Genomic DNA, 14,191 nt, shown 5'->3' on the forward strand with positions numbered 1-14,191 from the left:
TACTTGTGCCCGTACCGGTAGCCACGTCACGGGCAAAGCAGCAAGGAGATAACAGCTGTAACTTGGCAGGAGCCAGTAACGCGAGAAACCATACATGTATTTTATTTTCTTTCTCTTCCCCGCTCTGATCATGGGTGGGTGAGTAATGCTCCTGGATTTTCCACTTTGTGAGGGAGATTTACCGATGCTCCGATTCCCGGAAGGGAATGGACTTGAATTGTGTTTACACAGTATCATAAGTTTCTCTATGGTGGTAGTGCAATACGCAGGGTGGCTACTATTGCCTCCTTACTTTTACAAGACGAACGCAGCCATTCTCGAAGAAGCCTACCGTTGTGCTCCCCACATGGCGGAGCGGAACGCTTGTCGAAGGACTGAAAAGTAGAAGAGCTGACGGGGTCATGGAGAGTCACTCGATAGGGAATTCCTGAGGGTAGGTAGGGGATCGGTATGTTATGAATACTCGTGGGAAACTCCCGGCCCAGCCACTTTATTTATTGTTAGCCTTCCTGTGGGGGGGAGGAGCGATGACTTCCTCCTACAAGTACCGTATGATACCCTCTCCTCCTTCCCGTGTTCGAATATCCCCCAGAGGCTCTTTTTTTTTTTGCTCGTTCTTTTCAGCGTTCCGACTTCAAGCCTAAGTTAGCGGTAGCCCACATCTAACTCGCCACACATTGCGAAATACTTACCCCATGGTGCGCCGGGAACGGGCTGGAGTAGATTGTGCGTAATGTTGGTTGCAATTTAGTGCTTGCAGTTCCTAGGGCTTTTAAAGAGAGGGAGGTTCTGATCTATTTCTAGATTGCGTGGGGACATTGTGCGGATTATTTGGGTGTATAAAGTATGCTGCGCGAGCCCTGATAGGTTCAACGAGATGCCTTCTTATACTATTAACGCTATTGGCTTGAGAACTGCTTATTATCTGCTATCCTGGAATCTCAGAGCTACTTACTCGGACTACCAGCTTCAGCTTCCAGGAGAAAACCGCATTAACCAAAGGTTCAAACACTTCAACTTCCAAGTTGTGAATAAATAAATCAGGGACTTGGACTTTCCATGGGGGAGCAAAACCCACTGGATCGCCTAAACCCCACACCACCGGCATCATACTTCTATGATACAAATATAAATTGAGCTTCTGAGCCTATCACGAGAAACCCCTCCTCCATCCCATCCAGGCTCTCAATGATGAAATCCTTCAAATATTCCTTGGTCCAATGCCCGCGTCATGCAAGTCTACTCGAGTAACACCAAGATTCAACGTTTTTCCTGACAAGACAAGACAGGAACAGGGATTCTCAAAAACCAATTTACGTCACAACCCATCAACAACCTGTTTCGCCCACCACCACAGTAACGGTAACCAACGCAAAAACCCGGGAAAAATGTCATCGACAAGCAGATATAAAAAAACCACCCTTCCCACCAACTCACTCCCGTAGGGTACAATATAGCAAAGCTGTTAATTAGACAGATATCATACTCCATCTCACCACCACAACCGCCACCGTACCAAAATCCATCGGCAACAAACAAAGCATAACCAAACCAAACCCCTCAAAAAATACATAAGAAATGGGCTTCACAACAAGCTGGACCCCAACCCAACACCTCTCGCTGGTAACGCTTCTCTGTCACGAGTACGAAGAAGCCCTATCATTCTACGCGGGCCTGCTAAACTTCACGATCCACGACGACAGCGAGGTCGAGGACTCCGGTGCTGAGCCGGGCAAGCGCTTCATAGTCCTCACACCGCCAAAGCTGACGCAGATGGCGCCGATGGTCGGGCTCCGCGTCACCCGCGCCGTGACACGGCGGCAGCAGAAGGCGGTGGGGAACCAGGCGGGTGATGCGGTCTTCCTGTTCTTCGAGGTGGACAACTTCGACGAGGCTTACGGCAAGATGAAGTCCATGGGCGTCAAGTTCTTGGAGGAGAAGCCGAGGGAGGAGAAGTTTGGCAGGGCCGTCCTCTTCCAGGACCCGTACGGGAATAGGATCAATCTGGTCGATCGGCCCACCCAGAGGACGGGAAGTTTGTACGCTAAGGATACTAGCGTGTAGGTTTGTTCCTCTGGATATCTTCCTTTGGCGGTTTGTCCGGGTGCGGTGCTGACATTGGCTGCTAGGGGAGACGGGAGGGGTGAGTGATTAATGGAGTTGTGATGGGGCGGGGCTGTAAAAAATAGGTAAATCGCTTTTTGAGGAATTTGGTTTCCGGTCATTGTAATTTAGGATTTGGCTTTGCTAGTTGGGTATTTGATGAGGACTAGTTTTGGGGTTAGATAATCTATTGGGATTTCTGCCATTAATATCATTTTTTTATTCGTTACATTTTGGAGGCGGAAGCGTGATTCTGTTGATGAGTGACAGCGATAGCCCAATGAATTACTCCCCAAGAGTTCCCTCTCTCTTCCCGGAGGTGTACTGGTACGGTACGGTACGATACATGTTCGAGCATCGTCCTTCAAACGTGGTGCCTATGCCACTACATATAACGAAGCTTAGCCGGAGATCGATCAACAAAGCAAACATAATAATAATATTATAATAATAATATTATTATTATCATACCCCCACTCACACGGCCAGCCAGCCAAATGCACCTGTGCCCTCCAACCCAACCCAAACCCTAAATCACCAATCATCATCCGATTCGTCGAGGCAGCACCTTCCACGAGCCCGAATTTGTTCCATAACGCTCATTGGAAGGGTCCGAGGCGCGACAGCCCCATCACAAGAGCCACTCCCAGGACGCCCAGTTCTGCTCGGTGCGTGCCCAACCACGTCCCTCAGGATCATTTTGTGAAGGCTCGGATCCCAACTTTCCGGAACGCCCTGGTTGAGGATACCGAGATCCACGTCATCCCTAGAGAGCAATAGCAGTACAATCTCCTGACAAGCGGGCATGTCTCTAGCGGCCAGGTTCAACGGCATCTCATCCATGCACCAGAGGTTAACGTCGACCCTGGGATCGTCCACGAGCATTCTCACAATCTCCGACCGGCGGAAGCGAATGGCGGCGAACAGCGGGGTCTCGTTGTGGTGTTCGGAGTTGACGTCCACAGTCTTATCGGCGAGCAGTATCCGCAAGACCTCCGGCCAGCCGTGCTGGGCGGCGAGGTGAACGGGCACCTGCGCGAGCCCAGGGCCTAGCGACCTATCCACACGTTCGTCTTTCAGCAGCAGGTAAATTGACCAGCGCTGGTGGTTGGCGATCGCGGTCATGTAGGCTGTCATGCCGGCTCGATTCCGAGCGTTGACGTTGATTCGCTGGTCGGCAAGGAGGAGGTTGATCGTATCCTTGTCTCCGTACAGTACGGCGTGGTGTAGCCAAGTATCCTCCCCGTCCAGCGGGGGAATCTCAACTCTGGGGTCTCGAGTAATCGCCGCCACAACGTCCACCATTCCAAGACTCATGGCAAGACTCAGCGGCGGTAGGCTCATGTTCCGGTCGGGCCAATTGACGTCGACCCTGGGGTCAGCAAGGAGCATCATGGCCATATCCCCCTGATGACACTGAATGGCATATTGCAGCGCGGTCATGTTGCAGCTATCCAGTGCATTAACATTAACCCCCCTATCATACGCGAGCAAGCGCTCAACCACCCTCGCGCACCCATATTGCCCCGCGATCATGAGTAGCGTACGATCGGACGAGCAGCAGGTATCTGGATCCAAGCCCGCGTCCAGCAGCGTCAGCATGATGGCTTCGCCCTGCATGCTGAGTATGTCCTCGAGCACGTCGGCCCGCGTGAGCTCTAGGATGCGGTGGTCTAGCAGCCACGCCGCTGTGCGCGTGTCCCCACGCTCGCCAAAGTGGTGGAGCGCTCGCTCGGCGTATTCACTTGAGCCTGCACGGACGAGTCTTCTCAGAAGGGCGGGACGAAGAAGGGTTGCTAGGCGCTGGTTCGTGCGCAAGAGGGCGTTTATCTCGGGTAGGGATTGTTCGGCAGAGATTTGGAGGAGGAGTTCGTTTGGGAGGTCAAGGAGAGTCATGGTGGAGTTCTTTTTTCTTCTCGTCTTGTTCTAGTACGAGTCGCGAGTGCTAGAAGTGGCACCGGAGGGTCTATAAGTAGAGGGTAGAAGAGGTCGACGCAATTTGCCGTGAGGTAGAATAGCAGTGGGCCATCTACGCGTACGTCCCCTCCACAGTACCGTAAGAGTATTGGGTGCCTTGCACCTGATAACGTGCACTGGCTCAATGCAACATGTAAGGCCCAACCCTTCACCTCAAAAATCCGTTTTATAATAGAAGACGCTACGTTCAGTTCAGTCAGTTCAGCCAGTTCAGCATTATTAATAGAAATACCGTACTCACCTACGATACCTTGGATGCTAAACCAACACCCTTTAAGCTAAAGGGCATTTTGCAGTTTCTCGGTTGAGTGACTCGACTCCCGATGGTGCAATAATACGATAGCAAATACCACACGGCTGAGCGCGTGGCATCTGTTTGAACACCATGCCTAACCCTTCATTTCCCTGGCAAGTCCCGCAGGAATTAACTGGTGGAATCGACGGTGAATCACACACATAGGGAACGCCGTAAGACTTCCACCTCGGAAATAGTACCAGTAGCCTAACTCACGATTTCAAGAAATCAAAAGGGAGCCAGGTTACGTTTGACTCCCCACTTCACACCCATCCATCCCCATGGCCGAAGCTACCGAGAGTTTGAGAGACATTCGGGGAAAAGCGGAGCCGAAATTGGGTATCGTTAGCTCTAGAGAATGATATGGAATGATATGATAGGTAGTGCTTGCATACTCGAGTACCGAGGTGAGGGGCAGGGAGGATGGGTCCGATAAATTTACAACGGCAGGCTCCTGCCTCTCTCGAAGCCGGTGTTTATGGTCGCAGCCAACGGGTATAGTCTCGGATACCATACAACGCCCCGTGCCAGGCGCCCACCATCCCGTATCATGCCCCGTAAACCCCCTCCAAGTATCATATCCCACAAAGCCGAAGACTCATGGGTGCTCACTCAATCATGATAACACCTGGTGCGGGTTAAACTATAGTTCCGCTCACTACAAACCGACAATTTGTTCACTCAAGTCCAGACAAAAAAAATAAGTATATGGTATTACAATATTATAGTAAAACTTAATTTAGCTTTTAAATATTATTATATTAAGTTACCTGGTGTCTTATAGAGTGATTTATACTAGCATGATTTGTATCCTATTGATATAAACTGTTGTGGGGTGTGCGATTGGAGGAATATAGCTTGCATTTTCCGTCGCCATATTGAGATTGGAGAGCTCAAGAGTAGTTAACTGTGCAAGTTAGTATCACACTAGTAGGTAATAGCTCTTCTATATATATCAGAAGCTCAACAGAACAGTGGACCTTAAGAATGGAAAATGGGGTCAAGAGGTCACTCCAAAAACTTGCTGTATACCAATAATTCTCACCACCATTGGTGTAGTACAGTAGGATAAGTATTTGTTTCTACGGTAGTATTATGAAATACCTAGCTGGTGCAGTGGTTAATATGTCAAGAACTAATTGACCTCCTGTGCATTTAGCAGGTGCCCAGGAGTTCAATTCCAGCTCGAGGCGGGGTTGTTGTTGAATTCTCCATCAGGTAGGGTAGGATACTTTGGGATTCCTGGCCCTACTGGAACTGGGAGAGAGAGGTGGCAGACTTCGACTCTGGACCAGTACCCTGAGGGGGTTGGTTCGCGATCGGAAGGCTTTTTTTTTTTCTCCTTCCCCAACAGACTCTCTCTAAGAGTGTAGACCTCCTGGCTACCTTGTAGTCTTTTTAGAATTCAAGCCTTTGCAACCTTGAGGTAAGTATCAACCTTTTTTCCTAGACCTACTTTTTTTTCCCATAAACAACTTTTGTTGGTTTATCGCGAGCGGAACATATGATACTACATGATACAAACTTAACTCGATATGGCCCTTCCCACTTGTAGATCTGGGGAAGGGGGGGGGCACAGGAGGGCAATGGACTATCATACCGGTATTCCCATAACAATGCTCTTGGCGTGACTTTCCATGGGATTGATTGGGGTGTTTTTTTTTACCCCGGAGACGGGGTCTTGTACATGCATGTGCGGGCTTATGTGGGATTGTCTGGCCGGATGGATCTCCATCCATCATCATATACGGTACCCGATCCATCTATGTGCCGTTCCACGCCGAGATATTTGAGGTGCGTATAGGTTATTAGATTTTCTAAAAATTGCCAGCTAACCAACCGGGTGGAAATACCTTCGAAAGATTTCGGAGAGCGGTTCGGGATATACCATAATAGTCAGTCGGATGTGTCGGCGTCATACTTGCCTCCTCCCTCTTGTCGTGTCCGTACCCCATCGTGGCACCAAACATCAGCGGTGGAGGTGCGATTTGGAATTGTGAATGTAGTAGGGGCAACCGGAGAAATTTGGGGTTCTGGAATGTGCTATATATTCCATTGCGTCCAGAAGCCGGAAGAATATAGAGAAAAGATTGTGGAATAAGTTATAGTCGAGTGTTATATTACCCGGGGTGTCATAGCATACTTTGAGAGATCTCCTGTCAGTTGACAAAGTCGTCGATATTTATCCGCTACCACTTAGACTGATCGCTACAGGAGAAATAAGGGCCATATCACACGCCGTGCTCATATGATACTCCATCATAACTCGGTCAATACTCCACCCCACCTTTCTCTCTCACAAACGCACCCACCCTACCCCTCAACACAGCACCGATCCAACCTGATCAAAGGGAGCCTCAGCACCGCGTACAATAAATATCCATACTTTTTGGCTCCTTCTTCCACCCGGGCCCGGATCATACCACACGCAATGTTCAGCAGCAGTCAACCCAACCTGGCCTGTCCTGGCCGACAAGCATATAAACATCCACCCTCTCTATTTTCCTTCCAACATTATCTCCACGTCACCGGGTATCGCCGCGGGATGCAGCGGCGCTCGCTGATGGTCAACCGGGGATGTCGTCGACTCCCTCCCCTACCCCCCCGGGAATTTTCAGATACAGCCCGGCTAGTGTGGGATCGGGGGTTTGAGGTTTATCCCCGGACGCAGGAGGTGGACAATTCTACCTCTATATAGTACTGTAGCAGCACTCTATCACCCGTGGCAACGCTGTGAAGGAGGGTTGCAGAGTCCAAGACGGCCAGCTTGCGCAATATATCATATTCTCTAAACTTCAAGTCATCGGGATTTGGGGAATCTTCTATCATACTCAAATGACAAACTTGCCCCCGATCAATGGAGCAAGCTCGCGCTTCACTCCTCCCAAAATGTGTATAGCACCTAGGTATGGTGGTGGTGGGCTCTTGACACTGTATCCTGCGCAGATTGACCACTTATATTCATCGGGTATCACTCGAGCGAAGTGTCTATATGCAAGCTGGGGGTACGGTAGATAACCTCACCGCTCCATCATCACCTCCCTCGCATCTGCTCCTTCAGATTAATCTAGGAGAAATAGTATAACTAGATTCGACTGGAATTCCGGGGGAGGAGTGCAAATCTGAAACTCATTATTCTTTTCCTCTTCTTCATGAGGAGCGATACGAGTAAACCAACAGTTTCCCGTTGGGAAAGCAGTATACCCGGTCCGAGAAGTTGGACGGGGACCCAATTTATCAGTACCATAAAGAGTCACATCAAAGGAGAACCGGCAATTCGATATTATTAAAAAAAAAAAAAAAAAAAAAGTCCAAACTAAAGATAGCAATTTCTAATTTCAAAAAAAAAACCCCCCAACCAGTCCTCCTACAAAAGCCCGAATTTTGGGATGGACACCATTCCCGAATTTAACCTAGCTAGTGCCCCCCTCCAGGCCCTTCTGCTCGAGTCCACCCCATTTAAAACGAGATAAGTAACTCCACCTCCACATTCCCTTCCTCACCCGGACGGGGGAAAGTGTGTATCATAAGGGAATCAAGAAAGATCCAAACACGAGTTTCATTCCCCCACCCGCTACTAAATCAACACTGGTACAAAATGGGGCAGGCGGTGGTGTTCCTAGAGCGTAATTACTGCATCACATCGTTATCGAAAATATCTGTCGGTCCGTTCTACGAACGTATCACTGATACTTCGTATTATCACGCACGAGCGGGGCCAAAATGCTGCACATGCGCTCAAAGTCACCCTGCTCGTCAAGGCCAGGTCTCCTGAACCCTCCATTTCCCGTCCTCAATCCAGTACACCCACCTGCGCGCCTTCGCATCATCCTCTTTCAAGTCCAACCGCTCAACAACCTCAGGCACCACAACTCCAACCCTAAAATTCCTCCTGGCAACCGTCGCGATCCCTTCCTCGTTCATGACATCTTCGTCCTGGATACTAACACCCTTAACCACGCCTCTACCGCCCCCCAGCGAAACCGGAGTTCCGGGCGGCGGGTTAGCGAAACTACCGCGAAGCGCGGGCGTCATGTTTGCAAAGTGCATTTGTACCTCTTTCTTCCACGTCCACTCCTTCTTCCATTCACTCTCGGAAGAAGTGCCGGTATTCCGTGGGACGAGGTATCGCTCGAGCACGGCCGTGATGGTGGGAGTCTCATCCACGTCCTCCTCCGCGAGGAGGTATGTTCGCCCGCGCATGCGCCATTGGTTCTGTGTCGACTCGAACCAGAACATAGCCTCCACGTACTCCCCCGCCGAGGTGCCCACGGAGTCTCCAGGTTTGGAGGTGGATAGGAGTTCCGAGGTTTTTGTCATTCGTGAGTCTGTGGTGAAGGTTGGCAGGTGGGAGGTGTAGAGTGGTGGGTTGTGGTTCGAGAGTGGGTTCTGAGGGCTTGGCGGGAGTGAGGTTAGTAGGCCGCGGTAGATCATTGTTCGGCAGCGGGGGGTTGGAGGGTGCGAAAGGGGCTGAGGGACCTGAGGGTCGTGGAAAGGGTTTAGGGACGGGAGGCTGGGAGGTGTGGTGGTTGTTGTTGCGAGGGTGAAGGTGGGAGGTTTGAGGGTTTCGATGTGTGTTAAGAAGAGGGGCTTCCAGGGTGGGTTGGACATCTTGGGCTTGGGGCGGAACGTGATGGCGATTTGGGAGCAGGGGTGATTCGGTGTTTGTGATTAAGGATAGTGGTGGTTCAGTAGTTATTTCGTAGTGAATATGGGCTTCTGGTGGTTAAGGTGGTTGGACGCTGGACGGATGACGACATAACTTGTTGCCCGTCGCTTGGTTTAAGGTCGCCCAGCTTCCCCACTCTTCCGGTTGCCGTATCATACCGTTCTCAGAACAAGAGCTCGCTTTCAAACACAATTGATCACTCAACCAACACAAATTATTCATGGACTCCCGATGACAGTGGAAAACACTTGATCTACTTAATTAGATATTAACAAGGACGCAGACATCAGTATACATATATCCCGATCCGTCCAGCCATCCTATCCAGCCTTTCGCAAATCCCACATTATCATAACCCCACCAAAAGTAAAGTTCGACCTGCGCTAACATGCAAATTACCGTACAAATAGGATTGTAGAAAAGGAAAAAGAGAAAGGAAGAAAGGAAGAGAAAGCGCCGAGCCAATCACAAACACCTAAAACTGGAAAGCAATGACCAAGACAGCGCCAATAGCCGCGGCGAACGTTGCCGGGAAAAGACCCGACGCAGCGCCCGGGGAGACAATGATGTTAGTCGGGCCACTCCCCTTCGGAGACAGACCAGTAGCGGTGGCGGTTCCATTCTTGGCGACACCAGTGACGAGCGTGGTGGGGCCAGCAGGGACATAGGTGGAGCCGGGCCCAGTGGGGGGGTAAGTTGCCGGCGCGGTGGTGGCGGGGAGGGTCGGGTAGACCAAGGTGGCATCAACGGCGGTGACGACGAGCTGGACGACAGGAATGGTGGCAGTCTGGACCTTGGTGGTGGTGGTGGTGGAAACGACATATCCGGAGGAGGGTCCGGCGGTGATGGTGGTGACCGGGCAAGGGACGACAGTCGCGATAGTCTGAACGACGGTGGTGACGGGGACGTTGGCCGGCGGGGGAGGGAGAGTGATGGTCGGTGGCAGGCAGGAGACGATGGCGGGGTTCTGAGGAATGTACGGCTGGCAGATACCCAAGAAGTATTCAAGAGACTTGCTTACGTCGGAATCGTCCTTGCCCCACGACTGGACGCACTCGGAAACCTTGGTGACGAATTCTGCGTGAGGACAGAAGCAGTTGGCGTCGGCGGTATCGTCGCAGTCGATGATGAAGATCCAAGTCTTGAGGCAGCGAGGGAGAGTGGGTGGGCACTCGGTTGGTGGAAGAGGGGCTGCGGAGGTGGTGGCGGCTGGTGGTGGGTAAGAGACTGAGACTGAACCCTTGACCGTGGAGCTGCCCACGGAGACATAACCACTGCTATAGGTAGTAGTTCCAGGGCAGTGAGGTCCATAGCAAGGAACGACGGGAGTGCTTGATGGGCAGTCGTATCCCTTACCAGGGACGCAGCTTGAGGAAACATAGGGAGAAGAGGTGGTAGTGCTAGGGCAGTGAGATCCATAGCAAGGAACGACGGGAGTGCTTGATGGGCAGTCGTATCCCTTACCAGGGACGCAGCTCGAAGAAACATAGGGAGAAGAGGTGGTAGTGCCAGGGCAGTGAGATCCATAGCAAGGAACGACAGGAGTGCTTGACGGGCAGTCGTATCCCTTGCCAGGGACGCAGCTCGAAGAAACATAGGGAGAAGAGGTGGTAGTACCAGGGCAGTGAGGCCCATAGCAAGGAACGACAGGAGTGCTCGACGGGCAGTCGTATCCCTTACCAGGGACGCAGCTCGAAGAAACATAGGGAGAAGAGGTGGTAGTGCCAGGGCAGTGAGATCCATAGCAAGGAACGACGGGAGTGCTTGATGGGCAGTCGTATCCCTTACCAGGGACGCAGCTTGAGGAAACATAGGGAGAAGAGGTGGTAGTGTTAGAGCAGTGAGACCCATAGCAAGGAACGACAGGAGTGCTTGACGGGCAGTCGTATCCCTTGCCAGGGACGCAGCTCGAAGAAACATAGGGAGAAGAGGTGGTAGTACCAGGGCAGTGAGGCCCATAGCAAGGAACGACAGGAGTGCTCGACGGGCAGTCGTATCCCTTGCCAGGGACGCAGCTCGAAGAAACATAGGGAGAAGAGGTGGCAGTACCAGGGCAGTGAGATCCGTAGCAAGGGACCGAGGTTGATGATGGGCAGTCGTATCCCTTGCCAGGGACGCAGCTCGAAGAAACATAGGGAGAAGAGGTGGTAGTACTAGGACAGTGAGATCCATAGCAAGGGACCGAGGTCGATGATGGGCAGTCGTATCCCTTGCCAGGAACGCAGACAGACGAAGTGGTAGTTGGGCAAGGCTTCCCGTTGCAGCAGTTGGGTCCATAGCATGACGGGATGGTGGTAGTAGGAACGGGAACGCTGGTGGTGGAGGTATTACACTCGAACTTGATCTTGTGGAAACCAATATTGCAAGATCCCTTATTGGAGTTATTGGGAAGCTTGACCTTCACAGTCCTCGCACCACCACACTGGTCGTTCTTGATAGTGTTGCCGTCCTTGCTGCACTTGCTCACCTTTTTACAGGTGGAGCCGTCAGGCATGCCATAGTGGAATTCAACTTCGGTATCATCATCATCGACCGAAACATCGATCTCGCCGATGGAGAAAGACTTGTCGCAGCTAATCTCATTGCTGAAGTCGTCCTTCTTGACATTGGCCTCAATGCATTTACTCTGTGGAATTTGTTAGTTTCGCACTCTCGATGCATGCTAGAAGTCGGCAATCCATACGTTAAACGTTCTACCCTCAAGACTGCGTTTGCCTAGCTTCGTTTTGCAGGACCAACCCTTGAAGTTGTAATCCTTGTACTTGCTGAAATAACCGGTTGGCAAGTCGTTCCAGTCGAAGCCGTTGCTTTCGTCATTTGTACAATCGTTTTTGATATTCCCAGGGGGAGAGTAGGAGTCTTGGTTACGCCAACTCTGTACAATAAATATATCAGCTATCAATTCAACTCTCTATCGCCACCTTGATACAGTACATACCGTCGCAGCCACACCCTGTAGGACGATGAGCCCAAAGATGGCGAACGCGCCTCCGGTCCGCATTATGATTATGATAAAGAGTGAAAATTGATCTCCGAAGACGAGTGAGTATCAGTGATCAAGGATTAGATCTAAGAAATAAAAAAATTTTCTATGAGCGAGAGTGAAGTGAGTGAGTGAGCGATAGCTACTGGCACCCGTAAAGAGGGACTAAAATGAAAACAGAAAGAGTGAAAAATAATGAATGAAACTGCCTTGACAGTTGTAGAGATCGAGGAAACGACTAGAGAGCCAAGTACCGGTAAGGTAGTGGGAGGGGGGGTGATTTTATACATCACGACTCCTGAACCACCACCAGCAAGTTGGTGGGGAGAGCGATTGCTCGGTCCATCCTATTCCCATCCAACCAGATAATCTTGAGACAATCCTGGTTAAAAAAAAATTCCGCAAGTAAGAGAGGGGGTGAGAATTCCAGTGAACCCTAAGCCGTAGGTTGTGTTTACTCGTAGGAGAATAATACAAGTATGTAATACAGTGGATGGGTGGGCAAATCGGTTTGGTTTCTGTCCGCCTTCCTTCCTAATCATGCCTGTCAGGGCGTTTGTAGGAGGAGAGTTAACGGCACCCGAGTGAGTCTCGCATTGGGGGGGGGGGTGAGACGCCTGCCAATTCGGCCTGAGCCAGTCGTTGCCCATGTTTCAAGTGAAGGTGAATGAGTGGGTTGGGCTGAGTGATTGTTCTGTACTCGTACCTGCATGTGGTGGCGATCCCACTGCAGCATGAGAAAGCCAACGCTACTAAACCAGGCACCGAGTCCAGCAGACAAGAATAGCCCGCGATGTTGGGAGCGCAGAGTTCTCGCTTGTACTCGAGTACGAGTACAATGTAGCCTTAGCGCTACCAGGTTTACCTTTTAGGAATGCATCAGGGGTAAACTGCAACAGAGTTCTCTTGATTGAGTAACCTCCACCCGAGTGGAGTGGAGAGGGGCTCGCCCTTATCGGGCAGTGTGGCTTCTCCACTACTCGAGTATAGGAGGAACACCAACTATCTTGCCCCGTTCTCAAATATCACGGCCGAAAGCAGCACCCTCCATACTCCTCGAGGGTGCGCGCAAAGTGAGGAAAATATGAGCGCTGGTTTGGAGGAAGAAGTTCAATCAATTGATGCTACTATTGACAGCACAGGTACAGTATGATACCGTACGACGCCTGACCAGTGGTCCCCGCCCCCTACCGTAGGGTCCAGTCCTCCCCCCTATTCAATGATTCCCACAAGGAGAACCATGGATAAATTGTGCTTGTATACCAGGTACTGTAGTACACGTGTAACCTTGGATCAAGGATTGCTTTCAATTTTGACAGGTGCGAGCACTCGAGTACCGGTAACTAGGACACAATCTCCTTCCGGAATGTATTATCTTTGCTCCGCCTCAATCACCGTGCACATCTCCCCGCCGTCTTACTGGAGTACCGGTACAGTACTAGTACAGAACTTCATGGTGGGGAATGGGATGCGGTGCTCAAGTTAGGGAGCACCGGTATTTACCGACATCTAACTTATAACAGAATTTATGATAATTGCATTTTGTTCCTCAATGTGGGCGAGATACACGAGTAGAAATGGGTCAGGTTGTACCAAGTCATAATTAATGAGGTATATACTTCGCACCACATTATTTCCACAATTACGCCAGCATACTGTCCCACACGGTACCCAACAGCACAAGGGAAAGAAGAAAGCAAGGGGTTCAAAAAATGTTTTAAGGTTAAGGCGCCCACCAAATTACCAATCTGCTAAGTTAGGTATCATGCTTCCAAATTATAAGATGAGGATTATGCGAATCAGATAGGATTTCCAACAATTGCCCCTCGCGAAGCAGATCCCCCATCCCCGCTGGGTCATAGACGCACTCGGGTGTTCCCGCAACACAACAAGTTCCGAGGTCTTGGAAATCCTTTGACAATCTAGCAGGATTCGGTTTGGTATGATGCCCATCTATTTTTATCACCTTCACACGCTCGTACCTGATCGAGATCCGGGATGGCGACGGCGTCAAGAATTCATTTATGTATGTTGGACAAGCACTGGCATGTTCGGGCATGGCGGAATGAGAAGGCAGGAATGGCCAAGCTTCCGAGTGATGTCAAGTGATGGTGTCATAGCTTCCAACTGGTAGCCAAGGTTATACAGCAGTGTCTACGTGAGG

The 14,191-nt window shown here is 50.7% G+C and overlaps 2 protein-coding genes; both read left to right on the forward strand.

Moving 5' to 3' along the window:
• Window positions 1–1,321: 1,321 nt before the first annotated feature.
• On the forward strand, window positions 1,322–2,064 carry GSTUM_00003705001 (uncharacterized protein; the record flags this gene model as incomplete). Its single annotated transcript, XM_002837344.2, has 1 exon — window positions 1,322–2,064. Exon 1 carries the CDS (start codon window positions 1,579–1,581, stop codon window positions 2,062–2,064), a length of 486 nt encoding a protein of 161 aa, XP_002837390.1. The 5' UTR covers window positions 1,322–1,578.
• A 7,192-nt stretch (window positions 2,065–9,256) lies between these two features.
• GSTUM_00003707001 (uncharacterized protein) lies at window positions 9,257–10,275 on the forward strand (the record flags this gene model as incomplete). XM_002837345.2 has 2 exons in its annotated part: window positions 9,257–9,612; window positions 9,705–10,275. Exons 1-2 carry the CDS (start codon window positions 9,536–9,538, stop codon window positions 10,273–10,275), a joined length of 648 nt encoding a protein of 215 aa, XP_002837391.1. The 5' UTR covers window positions 9,257–9,535.
• Window positions 10,276–14,191: the final 3,916 nt, after the last annotated feature.

Source organism: Tuber melanosporum (genome assembly GCF_000151645.1).
Source record: "Tuber melanosporum whole genome shotgun sequence assembly, scaffold_187, strain Mel28".
Taxonomy (NCBI): Eukaryota; Fungi; Ascomycota; class Pezizomycetes; order Pezizales; family Tuberaceae; genus Tuber; species Tuber melanosporum.